General features: G+C 35.5%; 1 protein-coding gene and 1 pseudogene across 1 annotated transcript; both read right to left on the reverse strand.

Annotated features, from left to right (window-relative positions):
- Positions 1-69: 69 nt before the first annotated feature.
- On the reverse strand, positions 70-16770 carry LOC101746362 (uncharacterized). The gene is made up of 12 exons (XM_062670362.1): positions 14896-16770; positions 14237-14476; positions 12973-13146; positions 12220-12377; positions 10829-10967; positions 6611-6858; positions 5864-6010; positions 5014-5179; positions 1363-1605; positions 1053-1229; positions 732-880; positions 70-405 (listed from the first exon to the last, which is right to left on the reverse strand). Exons 1-12 carry the CDS (start codon positions 14989-14991, stop codon positions 258-260), a joined length of 2085 nt encoding a protein of 694 aa, XP_062526346.1. The 5' UTR covers positions 14992-16770; the 3' UTR covers positions 70-257.
- Positions 16389-19725, reverse strand: LOC105842479 (15-hydroxyprostaglandin dehydrogenase [NAD(+)]-like; annotated as a pseudogene).
- Between the last annotated feature and the right edge of the window lie 968 nt (positions 19726-20693).

Here is a 20693-nt window from a genome sequence, read left to right on the forward strand (position 1 = left end):
CCCAAACCGTTTTATAACTTCCATTCTCTAGTTTTTATAAGTTCCAGACATAAATTAGAAAAACACTCGTAAGATTTAATCTTTCGTTTATTTATTTATACAATTAATAATTCCCTTCGGATATTATCGTAGCTACAAACGATAGTATTACGTTAACAAAAAAACAATTAGTTAATATTGGATAAATTTTGATATTGACTAAATAAATATATGTATTGAAAGAAAGAGTTAAGTATTTTAAGTAAGTTTCAAAATACCTAAACTAAAGGCTCTGACAATATCTTATAGGCTTTGTTTACATTTGATGTCACATCGACCGCTGGGCTATCTTTAGCTACGAGCCAGGTGCTACCGCTTTCACCTTTCTTGATTGCTTCTATCGCACCTTTGGCTGCTGACTCTTTTCTGTTAATATTGAACATTAATTAATAAAATAATTAACAGAACTTCCTGTGAATTAATAGGTTAACCACTTAACACCAAGCAGTTTATCAGGGGACGTGAGCGTGGTTGGAGCGGATTCAAGATTATGCAATATGAAAATAATTGGTGTCAAAACCTTGAAGTTTTAGTTCAGGTTTTAAAAGGTATTAGACTTGGGATCTCGACGCCGGTACGGTCACATCTGTTGATACAAGTAACGAAGTATTAGATTACTGATATTTTAATACAACATCACCATTCTTGGAAAACTGAATTCATCTGGGCACTTAAGCTATACGCATACTTACGACTGCATAGGATATAAATCTATAATCTGTTGCATATCTTTGTTAATGTTTTCATCAAAACTTTTGAGGTTGTTGTAAATGCCAGTTTTTGTGATTCCAAAGCACACAGTTAGAATGCGCACTCCTGTTTTACTATAATATTCTTCCCTCTACAATTACAAAAATGTTGATGAGTACAAAATTTAGAATTCTTACAATTTCTTTTAATTGGTAAAACTTCCATAAGCAGGCCATGACTATTGCAAATTGAACTTTTAAATTGTAAATCACTTTAACTTTGTTTTTAAATGACAACAATTGTATAACACTGGAAGCACTCACCCCAATGCAATTACTAAATTGCAACACAGCACTCTTTGTCCCCATGTAAACAAACAAAGCTGGTGCATGCTGACACATACAACCAATAGATGAAATATTCACAATCGTTCCTCCGTTACCGCCTTTGTCCTTGCGCATAAGTTCTAAGGATTTCAATGTTCCATTTACAAGAGCAATCTGGAATGCAATAATATTTTTTTCACTAATTGTTCGACTGTCGACAAGCTTTTACTTATTATGGGTGCATATTTAACAACTGAAATCCACTCCATCCATCTCGTTTTGCATTTAGCATCTTCATAATACTTACGTAATTAACTTCAACTTCTTTTCTTATTGCTTTTGGATCTGATTCATTGGCTATCCCAGCATTATTAATAACTAGATCAATATATCCGATTTCTTTGACAACATCATCAAAAGCCCCAAAAAGTTCTTCATCGACAGTGACGTCACACTGTATGAATTTTACTTTCGAATTACCATATTCAGTCATCATTTTATCCTGAAGCATTTCACCCGCTTCGACATCAGTGTCCAAAATTGCAATAAACTGGAATATTCATAATTTTATCAGCGGAATAAAATTATAAATTACCGAATTATATGTACTAGAGGTCCCGCAGTTGTCGAAACGACTATAATAAATTGGAATTGTAAGTTTGTTTACTATTATGATTGTATTTTATACTTCTATAATCACAAATTTCGCCAAGACTACACTGTAAAAAATATTAACAAAGACAAACAATATTTAATCTATTCTCAATTCGACAACAGACGTCAAGAACAAAAGTTTGACAATAAATAGTATGCATGCGTGTGTGCGTCAAATACATGGTATGTAGTGTGTGTAATGTTTTCTTTATTGATTTAATGTATTTTTTATGCATTATTTAAAAAAAATATTAGCATTGTGCACTTCTTCTCTATATTCTCTATAAGTGTGCAAAAGTTCATACTCCTCCGTCCGCGCAATTTCCGTAAAAAGGGATACAAAGTTTTTGCTTCACGTATTAGTATATAGATAAATATTTAAAATGTATAGAGGTATTTTCGAGAAAATATTCCCTATATTATGAACTTGCAAATGAGTACTTTTGTATTTGCAAATTGAATTTAATAAATAAAAAATAGTAAATTCCTTAAGTAAATGTTTAATAAATCACATTTAAATGCATTTTAATGATGTCAGTTCCAGGAAATTATTTAGTTCCATCTATAACACTAACCTTAATATCTTCTTTGAGTAAATTCTGGACAAAGCTCTCTCCTATCCCATTAGCACCACCAGTAATAATTACCACCTTATCTTTTAAATCGTACATTTCAATAATAGTTTATTCAAAAAATATATTGAAACTTTCGCTTTTTTTCTATATAATTAGTTTGTGGATATCTATTCAAATACTAGTCATAGAACTAGAAATATACATCCTTGTCCCAAAGACATTGATGGTATTTTTATAACACGTCTGTTGAGCGTACTTGAAATGATACCTACTGATTTAATAGGATGATGTTAAAACGATAAAACATTTTTTAATCGTAATTATCGAACAATCACGAAGAACAAGTTTTCAAGGCAAAATACTCGGTCCGGATTCTCTTGGCTTTAACTAAACAACACCACAAAGTAAAAAGAAGTAGCTTTTTGCTATTTTATTATATAGACAGCGAACAATGTGCAGGTCACAATGTGGATGCCGCCATGATGGGACATGAGGATTTCAATTCTATGTATAAAGCCTTGTTCGGACTAGGCGAGTATTTTAGTCGAGTATCGAGTAATTTTGTGGCTAAACTACTCGCTACTGTACAGAAATCGTTCGCATTACGGTCCAGTAGGGTACACAAGTGAGTGGTGTTTTGCAAGATGAACAGGCTGCAACGCAATAGAGTGAATAAACTGATTAAGCTAATCGTAATGGCTATTTTAGAAGAGGCGCATGAGGAAATTTCTGTGATTAAGAAAAATAAGATATGGGTACGAAAATGGATCAATAGAAGAGATAAACTAGGAGCTACTAAATGTCTTCTGAAGGAATTAGCATTGGAAGAGATCCCAAAGAATACTTCGATAGTTTGGGAGTGTCCGAAAGTTGTGTGAATTTTCAGTTAAAGAAAATACACTCTCAAATTCAGCGCAAAGATACCCATTTGAGAAGTGCCACTAATGAACGACTAATCAACAGGTTCAGACTTGCGTAGTCAATGAGCTAGTGAGCAAGGCCGCGTGCGGGAGGCGCTACTCGCCCGAAAAAATAGAACAAAATGGATTGACTTGACTAAATTATTTACTAACCTACTCGACTATATTTTTGGTGTTCAGACACATTTAGCTACTAAATTACTCGGAACTCGACTAAAATACTCGCCTAGTCCGAAAAAAGTTTTATACATAGAATTAAGATCCTCATGTCCCATCATAATCCGAACAAGGCTTAATAGCCGGCAAGCTTCTTGAGCATTAGTTGGCGTAGTGGGGGAAAGTTTGCGCATGGTACACTCACGTACAAAAACATTATTTACTTTGTGTCATAATTCTCTTAAGGTATTAAAAACAACATAATATGTATTTATTTATATATTTATAAGAACATCAACAAAAAAATATAGGTTAATCATCATCATCATCATTATCCTGCCCTTCTCCCAGTCACCTGGGGTCGGCGCAACATGTTTTCTCCTTCCATACTCTTCTATCATATAACATTTCTTCGCTCACTCCCCTCCTACCCATATCGTCTTTCACACAATCCATCCATTTCTTCTTAGGTCTACCTCTTCCTCTAAATCCTTCCACATTCATAGTTAACACTCTCTTAACAACCTCATTTTCATTCCGTCTCATCACATGTCCATACCATCCCAAACGTGCACTCCTCAGCTTCTCTGTCACAGGTGCCACTTTCAGACTTCCTCTAACATATTCATTCCGTATTCTATCCATTCTCGTTACTCCACACATCCATCGCAACATTCGCATCTCTGCTGCATGCAATCGCCTTTCATCCGCCACTTTCGTTGTCCAACACGCTGATCCATACAAGACGGCAGGCCTTATTAAGGTCTTATATATCTTCCCTTTTAGGGGAAGAGGGATGTGCGAGTCACATATGGTGCCCGTGACCTGCCGCCATTTCATCCATCCTGCGTCAATTCTGTGCCTGACAGTACGATCCAGTTCACCGTCGCTTTGGATAACAGACCCTAGGTAGCGGAAGTCTTGACATACTGGCAAAGGTGTTCCGTCGAGGGAAATGGGTGCAAAATTGGTTGGTGGTCTTGGTTCAGTTGAAACGAAGCTGGTATTTGTCATTTTTTCTTCGTTATCATAATCTTGACCATCATCATCATCACTAGTTTCATCACCCGAGTCGATAACATCGTGATGAGTCGACATAGGGCTCATCGGTGTAAGCTATCGGACTTCTTTCTTGTCTATATTTAATTATTTTTTGAAGATATTCGATTCGTAGTAATCGAATGTATGAGTAATGTTACTTTTTTCAATTACCAGCTTCCGATTATTTTCAGTTTTTTTCCCATCTGAAGCCTAGCTCTTTCATAAGTCGTCGTAAACTTCATACCGAGCCATTAAATTTTTTATCTTCTTTAAATTTTTCGAACCCTTTGTACAGTACGTTGTTTCGCTACTTGTTATGTGGTTATAATGATTACATCTTTTTATTACAGATTGGTCGAAACTATCCATTCCGGTAACTTTCTTCTTCCCTGATCTTTTCTTACCCGGAATCTGAAACATGGCGAGCAAGCCAGAGCCCTTAGCTTCGTTAATAATGCACCTAACAGTACTCACTGATGTTTTTGTTGCTTCCGAAGTCTGTTTTACTTTTTCCATATTTTATAATATACTATACGTGATACTATACGCTGTCACACTCCACAAACCACATCTCCACAACATATGCCCCCTCAGGGGACCTACTCTTCTAACCACCCCCGTCGGTGGTATTCTGTCCCTCCCCGCTCCGGTCTTTCCTTCTGGGGTTGCCCTTAATAGAGTGTGAGTGCCTAATATGAGACGTAGCCTCCCATCTAAGTTGTGAAGGTGATGCCCCGGCATGGGGCCGGAGGCGGGCCCTGCCCTGACTTGCTGACTGCTGTCGAATATATACTGTAAATAGTAGTTGTAGTTATTTACTAGTGAATAAGTTTTAGTTAGTATAGAGAAGAAAAAGAAGAGGACCGCAGTCAGTGCCGGGTCGTGACCATCTCCGGACAGCATTCCGTCGCCCGAAACTAGCACGCTATATTTTGTATATGTATTTATGTGCCAATGTTCCCCCATTCCTTTAATAAATTGCACCCTGCATTATTTCACCCCTGCCCTGTGTCGCAGGGAGTATGACGATCCTGGTAGTCTACAAACCAGAATGCATTACTGCTGTAAAAACAGAAAGGTTGAGGAACTTACTAATTTTGTTCCCTACCCAAACGTCGGCAACAGTAGGAAGGGGATATTCGAACTACGCGCGGACTGGTGGATACGCTCACGGTCCTAAACCTGAGAGGACTTGCTAGCACTAGCCGTAGCAATGCTTAGCTGAATCTACCACCAAATCGGAGTTATGATCCACCGAGAAGCTCCAGCGAGAAATTTAGAGGACTATCGTGCCACGCCACTTTCTCGAGTAAACGTGTTAACAGATTCATCACGTCATACACAAAATTTTATTTTAGACGGATCTGAGAGAAAAAAAAGATCTTTTTAATGTCAGCTCTAATTTATTAAAGACACAAATTTTTCTTCACTTTTTTAATACAAACAGAGTTTCACATATTACTTTAATACTGTTGCGGTCAAGAGTTTGTATGCCTCAGTATCTACTTGCGTGATGTCTTCAGCTGCCTTGTTAGCATAGGACAGCCAAATACTGCCACTAGATCCTTGTTTATAAGCATCTATAACTGCCCTAGCGGCGGATTCAATCCTAGAAAAGGGATTGTGAGAGAATTTATTATATTTGAATATTTAATAAATTTAATTATTATATTGAGTCTTCAACTTTGTTCGATACTCACTACTCAATAAATGTAGGCTTGAGGATCTTACGCAAAAACAGTATTTCTACGTATTCTCCAAATGACTTTAGCTCCTTCAGTTAAATGTTCTCCATCATCTAGTAGTAATAATATCTTATAATAATAGTAATAAAATCATTTATTTCCTTAAATTTAGATTTTAATTGTTATAGGTAAAAAAATTGTAGACAAAAGGATGCTATAGGAAGTGCAATTGCATCGGATAGCAAGACAAACAGCCATTCCTTGTCTATTTTGTATGCATGTCAAGTCCAAAGTCTCATTATCACTATGTTTTGCGATTGTGAGATTAGAATCGACTCGTTCTACTATTTCTTAAGCGACCTTTACACATTACTAATCGAACGGCAACCCAAATTTATTGAGATTGTTTTTATTTAAAATAATATAAATGATTTCGTAAAATATATTTAAATTTCAGTAGTTTTCTCTCTCCGATTTAAACGAAGTTTTTCAGTATTCATAATTAGCCTTAGAGCTAGCTTTACTTTTGTCCGGGATATAACTTTAAAGGTTCACAGAGTCTGATTTCTACAACTTCATCAAAACTTCCCATGTTCTCAATCGCAATAAGACTAGTATCTGTCGCACCGAAACACATAGTTAATACACGAACTCCAGTCCTCGAGTAGTAATTGTCTGCCTGAAAAATGACAATAGTTGGCTTATTTAATTTGTTTATTAATGACTGTACAGATAATAATATTATAATTATTAAAATAACAGCTTCAAGTCCCTGTAAAGTTAGTTACGGATTAGATTGTACTTTTCGCAAAATTTAAGAGACCTAACATAGAAAAAAGGATTTTCTCCCTACAATTGCATCTTGCTTTAACGGATTGTTCGAATCCTTTCCTTTTTCCCCAGTCCTTTGATTTAGACCTATTTGTCTAAAGTCGACCCGAATTCAAAAGCATTATCACACACCATTGTTTTTATTTGTTACTGTTCACCTATTTCGATTTTTGAAGCTTTTTTGTGCTTTTGAATATTTTGATAGAAAGGTGAACAAGCTCATCACCCACCCGGTTTTAAATGTTAAGTTACCGGACGTCACTTCGTGAATTCTGCCCATCCACCTAGAAACTTGAGGTGTACATCTTGATTCTATGGATTACCATAGAATTATATTACTAAATTATTACTACCATTATTAAATGCAAAGTAATTTTTTTGCAGTTTGAATTTTTAGTAGGTACACGATGTTACTCCTTCATCGTGGAAATTAATCTATAGAATAAGTGAAGCAATATTTCATTACAAATTTAGTACTTCGAGTATATCAAGCCTTTTATCTTTTAGGCCACGATGATTTTATGACGAGATAAGCTTCGTACTATTGCGGGAACATTTAAATGGTTGTGAAATTTATATGGTGTTGCATAATTCGACATATTTTTTTTGTTTCAGATAAACCAAAATAAATCAAAACATACAAAATTCTATGGCAACAGTGTCATTTCATAATTAGCCGGGCGAATAAAGCTAGTAGACACTTAATCATACATATCAGTTCGCACGTTGTTTGTGAAAAAATATTCCTAATATTAGTTTTATCGACATTTCAAATAACACCGTAAGAATCATCAGCATTAGATAGTTTTAGCGTGTGATTACGATTTTCTATTCAGCTCATCGCCTTCTCGTGCGTAGGCAATGGTTAAATAAATTTGCAGTTCAACAAAAACATTCTGAATGATAGATAATATTACACAACTAATTTAAGATTATACCTAGTCAGGTCATAAATTCTGTCACATGTTTAATGTAAAATAATTGAAACAAGTTTATTCATTATGTAACCATTCATATACCAAAATGAACTTAACAAAACATAGATTCTTATGACACTAAAGTTTATTCAAAACGACCTCCGTAATTTTGAATACAGGCCTTCAATCTGCGCGGCCAGTCGTCTATCGCAGCACGAACGAGGTCCATGTCAATATCGGCGGCTGCCTTAATCAAGGATGTCTTGAGTGACTCCAAATTGCGATGAGGCTTTGAGCACGCCTTTTCCTCCAAGTGTTGCCATATCTTGTAATCTAACGGATTCAAATCTGGACTGGAGGAGGGCCAGTCTTCGTGCCGGATGAAGTCGATTTCACGCGCCGCCAGCCAGTCTTGTGTGCTCTTCGCTCTATGAGCTGGCACCGAATCTTGTTGGAATACCCAGTGCCTGTTATTGAACATGGTATGAGAAACAGGTTCCATAAGGTTCGTCAGGACTGTATTTTGATACACAACTGCATTCGTTTTTACACCTTTCTCACAAAAATGTACCTCTGTTAAGCCCCAATAAGAAACTCCCAACCATACCATGAGCGAGGATGGAAAATGACCTCGCTGGACATGCGGAATACGGTTGCTCGCTTCTTCACTACTGTGTGCATACACCTTATCATTTTGTTTGTTGTAGCTCTCTTCTACGGTAAAAAATTTTTCATCCGAAAAAAGAATTTCCCGATATTTTTTCCCGCGTACCGCTTCAACAAAGCGCGGCATCTCTTCAGTCTCAGGTCCATTAGACGAGCATTCAAACGATGTCCTGTTTTTCTTCGATATGCCCGAAGCCCTAAGTCTTCATTTAACACCCTTTTCACCGTGGTTCTGCTTAACTCCATCTGAAGGGCCAACAGTTTCTGCTTACGTTTGGGATTTCTTTGAATTCGCGCCTTCACAGCTTTTATCACTGCTGGAGTCCTAACAGACCGAGAGCGACCACTTCTTGACCTGTCATCTACACTAGAGTCTTCATTGTATCGTTTGATGGTACGATAAACGAATCTTTTGGTTATATTCAAATTTTTCAGTATGTTAAAATTTTGAATTGGCGCGTAACCGCAACGATGCAACGCAATAACTGCAACACGGTCTTCTTTAAGCGTCCACTCCATCTTTAAAAATGAGTAAAATTCTAAAAGTATACATTTTTATTTTCATGAACAATTCGAAATTCGAATTCAATAAACTTTTTTGTGGCCAGCATTCTAAAAGAAAAGTTTTTACTGTGTGACAATACTTATGACCTGACTAGTTATAATTAAAACTATATTATCGGCTTAATCTACAGTTTATTATTATCATTATTTTATTTCCGACATTTAGAATACTTAATGGTTTTCGTGTTTACCAACGACTGCTATATTTTGTATGTTATATAACCTTTGTTATCGTAATCCGTATTTATAAATTATACACTTCGAAGTGATAATAAATAACGTCAATAATAATGGCTTTGGTACGGCAATCGCTTTCAAAAACAAAGACGATGGACAGCACTTGTCATTTGTACATGATAACAAAAATCGCATCATCATAGGTTGTTTATAAATTAAAAAGAAATGTAGGTTTGTATGTTTGTTTATTCGTATTCTGTGCGTTCGCGTATTGTTTTCGCAAAAACTTTAAACCTAGTAAAAGGACAATGCCCAAAAGTGGGCCAACTTTATGTCATAACTATTTGTACTTAAAAAACTATGCCTTATTTTTTCACGTTGTTTAGTTTATGTATCAACATTTCTTTCAACCTGGCATTGTTTTACAAAAAAATAAATTACTTATTTGATAACATCCCAAAACTGAGTGCCATAGATTTTAAATTCGCAAATAGGCAAATAGGCAAAGGGCTTAGCCGATACAGCCTTATAGTAAACGTTTAAGCTGCCAAACCAAAGAGTTGTCTGTGACTTAAACAACAAATTAAAAAAATTTAGCTAATGGTTATAATTCAGACTTTTTAGTTTATTGAAGTGAAACTTCCTTATCGGCGTTGGAAAAAAATTTACCGTCACATTTTTCGGTTACGCGTCACTTTTTTCCGTTACGCGCCATCTGTTTTGTATTCATGTCTATGATAATAAAATCCTTTTGTTTAAACTTTATCTAATTTAACTTTTTTGTATTCATGTCTATGATAATAAAATCCTTTTGTGTAAACTTTATCTAATTTAACTTTATTTAACCAATTTCTAGAAAGTTGCATGTAGATCATTTTTCGAAAAATAAGGCCATAAAGAAGTTTCACTTCTTACGTGTGTACACTAGTACACGCACACATTTTTTTTTGTTCAATTCAATATTTATATATTGTAATAATAATTATTACTTAAAACCATGAATTATTGAATATTTTTAGATATTATTGATTCCATTAGTAAAAATCTCAATGGCCTACCATTACTCTATTCTTATTATATATGATCAGAGTGTTTTGGCAGCAACCCGAGTGAAGCGTCACTTGAAGTTTTATTTTAATGTTTTTTCTATAGTTTATTGTGATGTATAATATTTAAAATTGTGTGTTGTTTTGTGTATTAAATTGAGATATAATGTGTATTAAATAAAGAGGCATTGGAGTAAAACTGTGGCTATAATAATGCACTATATCGAACCATATTATATCCAACTGTATTGCATTTTCGTTTTACCATCGTACTTTATCAGGTTAAATCGGTCTCGCGTTGTATGAGGTCTTGCGTTGTATGAGGTCACGCGTTGTAGTAGGTCTTGCGTTGTATGAGGTTACGCTTTGTAGTAGGTCTCGCGTTGTATGAGGTCTCGCGTTTTTTTTTAATTGCCCCTACTGGTACTCATTTAACACCAGAGGAACAGTGAGTTCATCCACCCATCTAAGCTATAAAAAAAAACAACCACATTATTAATTATTACTTTATTTCTTCTATAAAAAACATTCAATTGAAAACGTGATCCGATAAAAGTTCATAAGCCTTTTTAACTGTATCAGTGATGTTCTTCGCCGGTTTGTTTTTTGTGATGATCCAAGTTTCGCCACTTTTAGCGTGCTCATAGGCCTCGACCAGACCTTTGGCTGCAGATTCCATCCTGGAACGTAGACACAGATTTGTCTGTATTTTTTTCGGAAGATTCATTAAATAAATGCAGCGTTTAATGGACTTCGGTTATAAGAACTAAGAGACTTAATATTCACATAATTGAGTCAAAATTGTTATTAGGAGCTTTCTCACCTCTCTCTCTCTCTCTCTCCCTCTCCCTCTCTTTCAGTAACGCTGCCCTTCAAACCTTTTTTATGTCACTAAAACTGTAACCATTAATACCCTGATAAAGTAACCCCTCCCCCATCAGCATCCCGTCCTCTACATATAGAATGTCTGAATCGGATACATGATTTTATCGTGTGAGGAAATGTTCATTGCACGTAGATAGTTACGTAGTAGAAAATATGTTTGGTAAATTGTAATGATACATGCTTGTAAATTTCAAAAAAGGAGAAGTAATTTAATACCCGTGTATAAATTGATGTACCTCAGTCAATAATAGAAAGCTAATGGATTAAGTTTTTTAGCACCCCTGTATAATATCATACAAAATGGCCCGCGCGGTCAAAGCACACCATTAATCGATGTCCCTGCGTTGAGGTAGGAAGGATAACCGCAGTCAACATTGCATCGTGACTCAAAGCTACCCCAAGGTCGCCTGACTGACAGAATCGTCGGCAAGCGACGAATGACTCATCGCGGATGGCTACTTATCAGACCACACAGGTACTGCCGCTGGTGTTTCTAGATATTCCGCTCAAAATCTGCCGGCCGATTCGGAGCGCATATAACACCAGTCACGAAGACTTGAGCGCAGCGATGCTTTGATGTTTTCGGTCGCAAGCCGGTTCGAAACGAGAAGAGCTCTCTTTTGTCTCTACGCTCTTTTTATATGGATAGTGGACTCAGAAAAATAAAGCATAGCCTTCCAGGTCTCTTCACTATTTCGTATCGAAGCCATGACAGTTGACAGCAGTCTGTTACTATTTTAGGACACAACATTGCTTCGCCCGGGCGGACTGCAAGGATATGCTAGGCAAGCGTCGCCACAACGCAATAATATTTCGGGTCAGGGCGTTCGTACAAGAACCATGTACAGTGCTATTGCTTATACATAGCTTAAGGATTGCAAGATGGTCATTCCAATAATCGAAACGGCCGTCGAGTCAACAGACATGACAACCTGAAAAAAGCCCACTGCGCAACACGAGGTAGGAATCTCAATTATAAATATGTATATTCCAAATTGTTCGCGTGTTGTGTATTGTGTTACAGATCAATCAAAAGCCCTGACGTACTTTTGCAATAGATATTTCTTTTTGATGAAATCGGCACAAGTGTCGTCTATTTCTTCATCAAAGCTGCCTAGTTTAGTTCCGCTCAATAGTGGAGTATCAGTCGCGCCAAAGCAAATACTCAGTACTCTGACGCCGCTTTTAGCGTAATGTTCTTCTAACTGTAAAACAAAAATTATGAAAATCATTATAGATCGAACTGAATTGTTTGCATCTGTACATTACAGATCCACAAAAATAGTTCAAGAGGTTTTGTCTTATCAACCTGCAACGAATGAGACAGAATTCATCCGAGGTCCACTTCCACGGTGAAGGAATAACACCGTGTAATAAATATCAAACCCGCAAAATTATAATTTGCGTAATTATTGGTGGTAGAACCTCTTATGAGTCCGCACGGGTAGGTACCACCACCCTGCTCGGGCAGCTGTTAGCAAATCCCACCCCTCTTTGCTGAGCCTTTGCTCGCCCACCTATTCTAGTGAAACTGATAAGGCCTTCGGATCACCATTAATCCTTAAATCATAAAAAACCTGCCTATTTCTGCCGTGAAGCAGTAATGCGTTTCGATTTGAAGGGTGGGGCAGCCGTTGTAACTATACTGAGACCTTAGAACTTATATCTCAAGGTGGGTGGCGGCATTTACGTTGTAGATATCTATGGGCTCCAGTAACCACTTAACACCAGGTGGACTGTGAGCTCGTCGACGTGGCTTTAAAAACTTTCATGAAATAAGTCGACTGGAAAGCTGCTTACCCCAATACAGTTGCTGAACTGCAGCACCGCACTCTTGGTCCCGAAATAAATCGGGAACAGATGAGATTGACATAACGCCGCCACTGAAGATATATTTAGAACAGTACCTCCTTTACCGCCATTCTGCTTTCCCATAATCTCTATAGCTTTCAGTGTACCAGTAACTAAAGCAGTCTGAAACGTTCAAAAATTACCATTAACTTAAATTTATTAAGAGGGAGGATTTTTTTAATTTTTGAAGCGCTACAGGATATTATTTGAAGAGCACATGGGTTTTTCAACGTAATTTTCATTATTGAACAAATAGATGGGTGCTACAAAGGAACACCGACAACTCAGAAATCTATACAACAATAAGAAATCTGAATATTATTATATAACCCAGGCTCAAATTGGAATGTTAATTATTTCGCAGTAGTAGTAACTGTAAAATCGCGTTTTTCATTGTCGTACTCTATTTCCGACTTATCAAATACTTTACAGTTATCACGGGTACAGATGACGGTCCGTAAAGTGTAGAGTAGCTTTAATTGTGCCTACGACCCGAGTAAACCGAAGAAAATATGATGGTATTGCAGAAAAAATATACATAATTGTGAATTTCTATTATAATATAACATAATAAAAGCCTAATATAAACCTTTACAGTTAATCCCCCTATAACACGATTGATAAGTTCCTACAAAGTCCTGTATTGTGCTAAATCGTGTTATAATAATTATCAGACTAGAAACCAGGACAAAAAGGAGTGTGTGATCATAATACATAATGTCATTTTCTAAATAATTTTAAACAAAAATCTCGTGTTGTATCGTGTTGTAAAAGTATCGTGTTTAAAGAGGGTTTTGGGGATTTTTTCTTTACCTGTTAGGTGGAACCATACTGTAAAATACCGTGTTATATGAGGGTTACCTGTGCTAAGAATAAAACTCACTTCCACACTCAATTCTTTTTCTTCACCTTATCCCACTAGGTGGGGTTGGCACAACTAATTTTTCTCTTCCATTCTCTTCTATCAGCCGTCAGCTCAACACACAATCCTCTCTCTCTCATATCCTTATTCACACACTCCATCCATGTCTTCTTCGGTCGACCTCTTTGTGCACTACTATTTCCATACATCTCCTAGTCATATGCATCTTCTCTCTACGCATCACATGTCCATACCACGCTAACCATTAGCTCTTTAATTTGTTGATTACTGTGGCTACTTTCACACCTCCTCTGATAATAATAGATAAGATTAAGAATAAAACTCACTGACCACATTTATATCGATTTGTTTTTTGTAAGATTTATAGCTGTCGTTCATGATCGCGGCATTGTTGATGACCACATCAAGATAGCCTTGTTCGTTTTTGACAGTATCGAATAATTCCAGAAAAAGTTCTTCGTCAGTTACGTCACATTTGTAGAACTTCACACTGTTGGGACCGTATTTTGTATTGAGCTCATTCTCAAGAGCTCTTCCGCAATCCTCGGCAACATCCAAAACAGCAACATGCTTTAAATAAGATTACGTAATTAAAAATTACAGAAAATATTTTACTTTAGTGTTATATTTTATAAGATTTTATTCTAATCTAATCGCGCGTTTTTTGTTGTAAAATACATTTTACTTGATGAATTACGTAATTAATTATGGTTGAATTAATTTTGTAATAATAAATTTCTGCTCACAAATTGTTTTAAAATTAATTTAATTACTGTACTCTACTGCTGCTTCTATCTATTTCATCGCTTACTTTTTCTAAATTATGCAAAGGATCGATACAATTAATGTAAGATAGCCTTTATTCTATTCTAATGAGAACAGAATAACAAATGGCTACCGAATTAGCGTGACACGTTACCCATGCATTAAAACATTTATATTCCTCCAGTGATCAAATGTTGTTGCCTTTGCCTATAGAAATATTCTACCTTGACACCTCGCTCCAACATAAGCCGGACAACTCCTTCGCCGATACCGCTTGCGGCACCAGTGATAAGCACAATTTTCCCTTTCCACGACTCCATCACACAGTGTTCAACGTAAAAATGTATTCAAACAACTATTAATTCGTTGTTCAGATAATATTTTATCTCCGAAAAATAAATATCAAAGCTTATTGGAATATATGGAATATGAAGCATTAGAACACTGTTATCGAGAATTGTGACTTACATAGTACATATAAGTCGCAGAATGTAAGCAGTATAAAGTCTTCGAATAATTTAGTATAACATGATGATGTCATTTGCATTTTTGGTTCATGTTAACAAAATAATAAACATATTTTTTTACAAAACGAAAACAACCGCAGAGCCGTCGAAATCAGTTAAATATGAATTTGTAAGAAAAATATCATCAAAAACAGCACCGATCGGATAGATCCGACATGACGACGGCGACTGTGGTTCGGTCGTCTGGATCGGTATGTAATTTGGAGTGGACTGGTATATGTAAAATTAAATTAATCCGTAAAAATCACTTTACGGAATAATCTTGCTATTTTTATTATTATTATTTCTTGTCCTGGGTCACGTTGGATGCAGGTGGCAACGGACCGGCCGCACTGGAGATCACTTGGAGAGGCCTATGTTCAGCAGTGGACAGTGGACAGGCTGAGATGATGATGATGATGATTTCACTATTTGGTTCCATCGTTTCGAATACTTTACAGTTTTCGTAGTCAAGTTCGCAAAAGTAGTTTAACTATATTAACTAAGACTCTCGAAAGCCGAAGAAAATATTACAAATTTTATTTATTTCAATAAATACTTCAACACTAAACGCACCGATGCCATTAGCACCGCCCATAACAATTACAATTTTGTCGTTTACTTCACTCATAATACCTTAAATATGACTACTGTAAAACGTTAGTAGCTATTTAAATAGTTATTGCAAAATACTCCACACTTTATATCTTATTTAAACAACTGTCACCACAAAAGTAGTGAAGTATTGAAAATAAATTTATTTACACCCTATTTACTTTTTGTTGTGAGATTGGAATGTAGACACAGACATTAATTCGAAGAAGAGGTTCTCAATCTGGGGAGTATACACTTATGAATTAGAATCTAACTCTTTTTGTTATCCTAAACCCTAACGGGACTTTTATGAGATGTTGTGACTATAGCCCTTAACTTTATTCATGACGTGGCAAAAACTTCTTTCAATTGGATGAACGGTTAGTTCTCCTCTTGATGTAGCCAATTTTTTTAAATCCAAAGAATTGACTGTCCTTCGACCCTACGTATCAGGTAGGGGTGGCATTACATTTTCTATGATTATGGTAGCAATTTAAGAGCCAGTAACATCCAGAAAAGACGTCCAAACTCCGAATGTATTCGATTTCCAAAACCGTTTTATAACTTCCATTCTCTGGTTTTTATAAGTTCCAGACATAAATTAGAAAAAAGACTCGTAAGGTTTAATTTCTCGTTTATTTATTTATACAATTAATAATTCCCTTCGGATATTATCGTGGCTACAAACGATTGTATTACGTTTACAAAATAACAATTAATTAATTTTGATATTGACTAAATATAAATATTGAAAGAAAGAGTTAAGTATTGTAAAGTTTTTCAAAATACCTAAACTAAACGCTCTGACAATATCTTATAGGCTTCGTTTACATTTGATGTGACATCGACCACTGGGTTATCTTTAGCTACGAGCCAGGTGCTACCCCTTTCACCTTTCTTGATTGCTTCTATCCCACCTTTGACTGCTGACTCTTTTCTGTTCATATTGAACATTAATTAACAAAAGAATTAAAAAAAGTTCCTGTGAAATAATAGATAGGTTAACCACTTGACACCAAGCAGTTTATTAGTGGACGTGAGCGTAGTTGAACCGGATTCAAGATTATGCAATATAAAAATAATTGGTGTCAAAACCTTGAAGTTTTAGCTCAGGTTTTAAAAGGTATTAGACTCGGGATCTCGAAGCCGGTACGGTCACATCTGTTGATACAAGTAACGAAGCATTATATTGCTGATATATTAATACAACATCAGCATTCTTGGAAAACTAAATTCATCTGGGCACTTAAGTCATACGCATACTTACGACTGCATGGGATATAAATCTATAATCTGTTGCATATCTTTGTTAATGTTTTCATCAAAACTTCTCAGGTTGTTGTAAATGCCAGTTTTCGTGATTCCAAAGCACACAGTTAGAATGCGCACTCCTGTTTTACTGTAATATTCTTCCCTCTACAATTACAAAAATCTTAATGAGTACAAAATTTAGAATTCTTACAATTTATTTTAATTGGTAAAATTTCCATAAGCAGGCCATGACTATTGCAAATTGAATTTTTAAATTGTAAATCACTTTAACTTTGTTTTTAAATGACAACAATTGTACAACACTGGAAGTGCTCACCCCAATGCAATTACTAAATTGCAACACAGCACCCTTTGTCCCCGTGTAAACAAATAAAGCTGGCGCATGCTGACACATACAACCAATAGATGAAAATATTAACAATCGTTCCTCCGTTACCGCCTTTGTCTGTGCGCATAAGTTCTAAGGATTTCAATGTTCCATTTACAAGAGCAATCTGGAATGCAATAATATTTTTTTCACTAATTGTTCGACTGTCGACAAGCTTTTACTTACATAAGGATCTTCTTCCTCATTTCTTCTTCGAACCGTATTCACGTTGTGGTTTGATTTAGTTTTACGATTAGTCCCTTTTTTTCTTTAATCGACTGACCTTGTTTGCATTAATTTTACATTTACATATAATCAACCGTACGTTGGTAAGGAGTGCTTCGACATACCGTGGTAATACTGCTACTATTTAATGATTATGGAGTAGTTAGAATTCGTGAAGATTGACGTCTCATAATGTATACATATTTGAAGATTATGCACATAGTTCGATCAGCTATCAGTACAATCCTGAAATATCCGGATGTTTTATTAATGTCGAGAGCTTAGGTCTTATAGTAAAATGATTCAATGGTCGAATAACTCGCATACCGTAAAATGAAATAGATATATAGAATAAAGATCACCATTAAAAAGGAGCAGATTATGGGCGCATATTTAACAACTGAAATCCACTTATCGCTAAGATATAAATCCAAGTGAAACAAAGTGCTAGATAATGCCTCAAGATAATGATAGTTCTTTCTATATGGAAAATTTAAATATCATAAATAATTTTATTGGAAAATTTCCAGCTATTAGCAAAATATTCAAATTTCGATAAGAAACTAAGCTGGCTATAAACGCGAAAACTGTAAAAGTATTTGAAGCATCAGAATAAATTGAAAAGTTTTTTTTTTTTTTATTGCCTTTGTAGGCATACGGCAACCTGATGGTGAGTGGTTACCGTCGCCCATGGACTTTAGCAATGCCAGGGGCAGAGCCAAGCCGCTGCCTACCGCTTAATACTCTCCATAAGCCTCGTTTGAAGAAGGACATGTCATAGCGCTCGGGAAACACCGTGGAGGGGAGCTCATTCCATAGCCGGATGGTACGTGGCAAAAAAGATCTCTGGAAACGCACTGTGGATGACCGCAGTGGCTCCAGGTAGTATGGAATAGAATAGATGCCTACGAATAAATAAATTATTTATTCTTAGATAGATGCCATTATACAGCGTTAACTTACATTTAATTATGTGTATGACTCTCGAAACACGAAGAAAAATCATATTGCATATTTGTTCGTTATTCATAAACTTAATTTATATCTCGTTTTGCATTTAGCATCTCCATAATACTTACGTAATTAACCTCAACTTCTTTTCTTATTGCTTTTGGATCTGATTCATTGGCTATCCCAGCATTATTAATAACTAGATCAATATATCCGATTTCTTTGACAATCCCAAAAAGTTCTTCATTGACAGTGACGTCACACTCTATGAATTTTACTTTAGAATTAACATATTCAGTCATCATTTTATCCTGAAGCATTTCACTCGCTTCGACATCTGTGTCCAAAATTGCAATAAACTGGAATATTCATAATTTTATCCCACTGATAAAATTATAAATTACTGAATTATTATATTTATAAATATTAAAAATGTATAAAAGTATTTTCGAGAAAATATTCCCTATATTATGGACTTGCAAATAAGTACTTTTGTATTTGCAAATAAAATATAATAAATAAAAGATAGTAAATTCCTTTAGTAAATGTTTAATAAATCACATTTAAATGCATTTTAATGATGTCAGTTTCAGGAAATTATTTAGTTCCATCTATAACAATAGCCTTAATATCTTCTTCGAGGAAATTTTGAACAAAGCTTTCTCCTATCCCATTAGCACCACCAGTAATAACCACCTTATCTTTTAAATCGTACATTTCAAGAATAGTTTATTCAAAAAATATATTGAAACTTTCGCTTTTTTCCCATTTAATTAGTTTGTGGATATCTATTCAAATACTAGTCATAGAACTAGAAATATACATCCTTGTCCCAAATACATTGATGGAATTTTTATAACACGTCTGTTGAGCGTACTTACAATGATACCTACTGATTTAATAGGATGATGTTAAAACGATAAAACATTTTTTAATCGTAATTATCGAACAATCACGAAGAACAAATTTTCAAGGAAAAATACTCGGTCCGGATTCTCTCGGCGTTAACTAAACAACACCACAAAGTAAAAAGAAGTAGCTTTTTTATTTTTTATATAGACAGCGAACAATGTGCAGGTCACAATGTGGATGCAGCCATGATGGGACATGAGGATTTCAATTCTATGTATAAAGCCTTGTTCGGACTAGGCGAGTATTTTAGTCGAGTACCGAGTAATTTAGTGGCTAAATGTGTCTGAACACCAAAAATTTAGTCGAGTAAGTTAGTAAATAATTTAGTCAAGTCAATCCATATTGTTCAATTTTTTCGGGCGAGTAGCGCCTCCCACCACGCGTCTTTGCTCACTGGCTCACTTTGTGTCATACATATTTGTGTCATAATTTAATTCGATTTCTAATATAAATAAAAGATGCTTAGATTTAGTAATAAGTAATTGTGCTTGTAAGGTTGTTCGTTCGTCCCTTCCTCTTGTATCTGAGGATGATCATCATCCAGCCTTAGATATTCAGATTCAGGGGTTAGACGTGAGACCCCTACGTTCTCCTGGCCGGTCCATATTGCTTTTTCATAAAAGTGACTACTCTATTATTAACGAGGAACTTTCGAAAATTGATTGGAAACAATCTTTTATGAATTTAGATGTCGACATGGCCGCGGGCAAGTTTCATGAAATCTTAGACAAGATTATTTCTGATAATGTGCCTGTGAAGGTCGTAAGAGGTAACTCCAATTTCCCTTACTGGTATTCCTCTGCTTTAATCAAGTTGATTAAAGAAAAAAGAAAATTTCACAGGAAATGGAAATGTTATGGTCGATTGGCCGACTATTCAAGTTTTTCTGTTCTTCGTGATAGACAAAAAGCCTTAAAAATTTGCTGTTACAATGCACACATAACAAAGTGTGAGGATGATATCTTGAAGTGCAGTAAGCAATTTTGGAGATTTGTTAAATCCAAGAGGAGTGCTGGGGATTTTCCTAACGAATTGTTCTTAAATGATAGGTGCTCATCTGATGGTTCTGAAATATGTAATTTATTTAATGTTCATTTTGGTTCTGCCTTTTTAACTAACAATACACAGTCAGCATCATCGTTAAGTTATACCCCTGCTTCTTACGACCTTAACTGTGTAGATATTTCTTCATTTT

This window comes from Bombyx mori, chromosome 10, assembly GCF_030269925.1.
Source record: "Bombyx mori chromosome 10, ASM3026992v2".
NCBI classification, from domain to species: Eukaryota; Metazoa; Arthropoda; class Insecta; order Lepidoptera; family Bombycidae; genus Bombyx; species Bombyx mori.

Bases quoted from the DNA above. Each gene is read 5' to 3' on its own strand.
- LOC101746362 (XM_062670362.1), bottom strand. From the start codon at position 14,991: ATGGAGTCGTGGAAAGGGAAAATTGTGCTTATCACTGGTGCCGCAAGC. The intron at 13,147-14,236 runs GTCAGTGAGTTT...TGAACGTTTCAG, and splicing joins AACAAATCGATATAAATGTG to ACTGCTTTAGTTACTGGTAC. The intron at 406-731 runs GTAAGTATGCGT...CAATATTAACAG, and splicing joins GATTTATATCCTATGCAGTC to AAAAGAGTCAGCAGCCAAAG.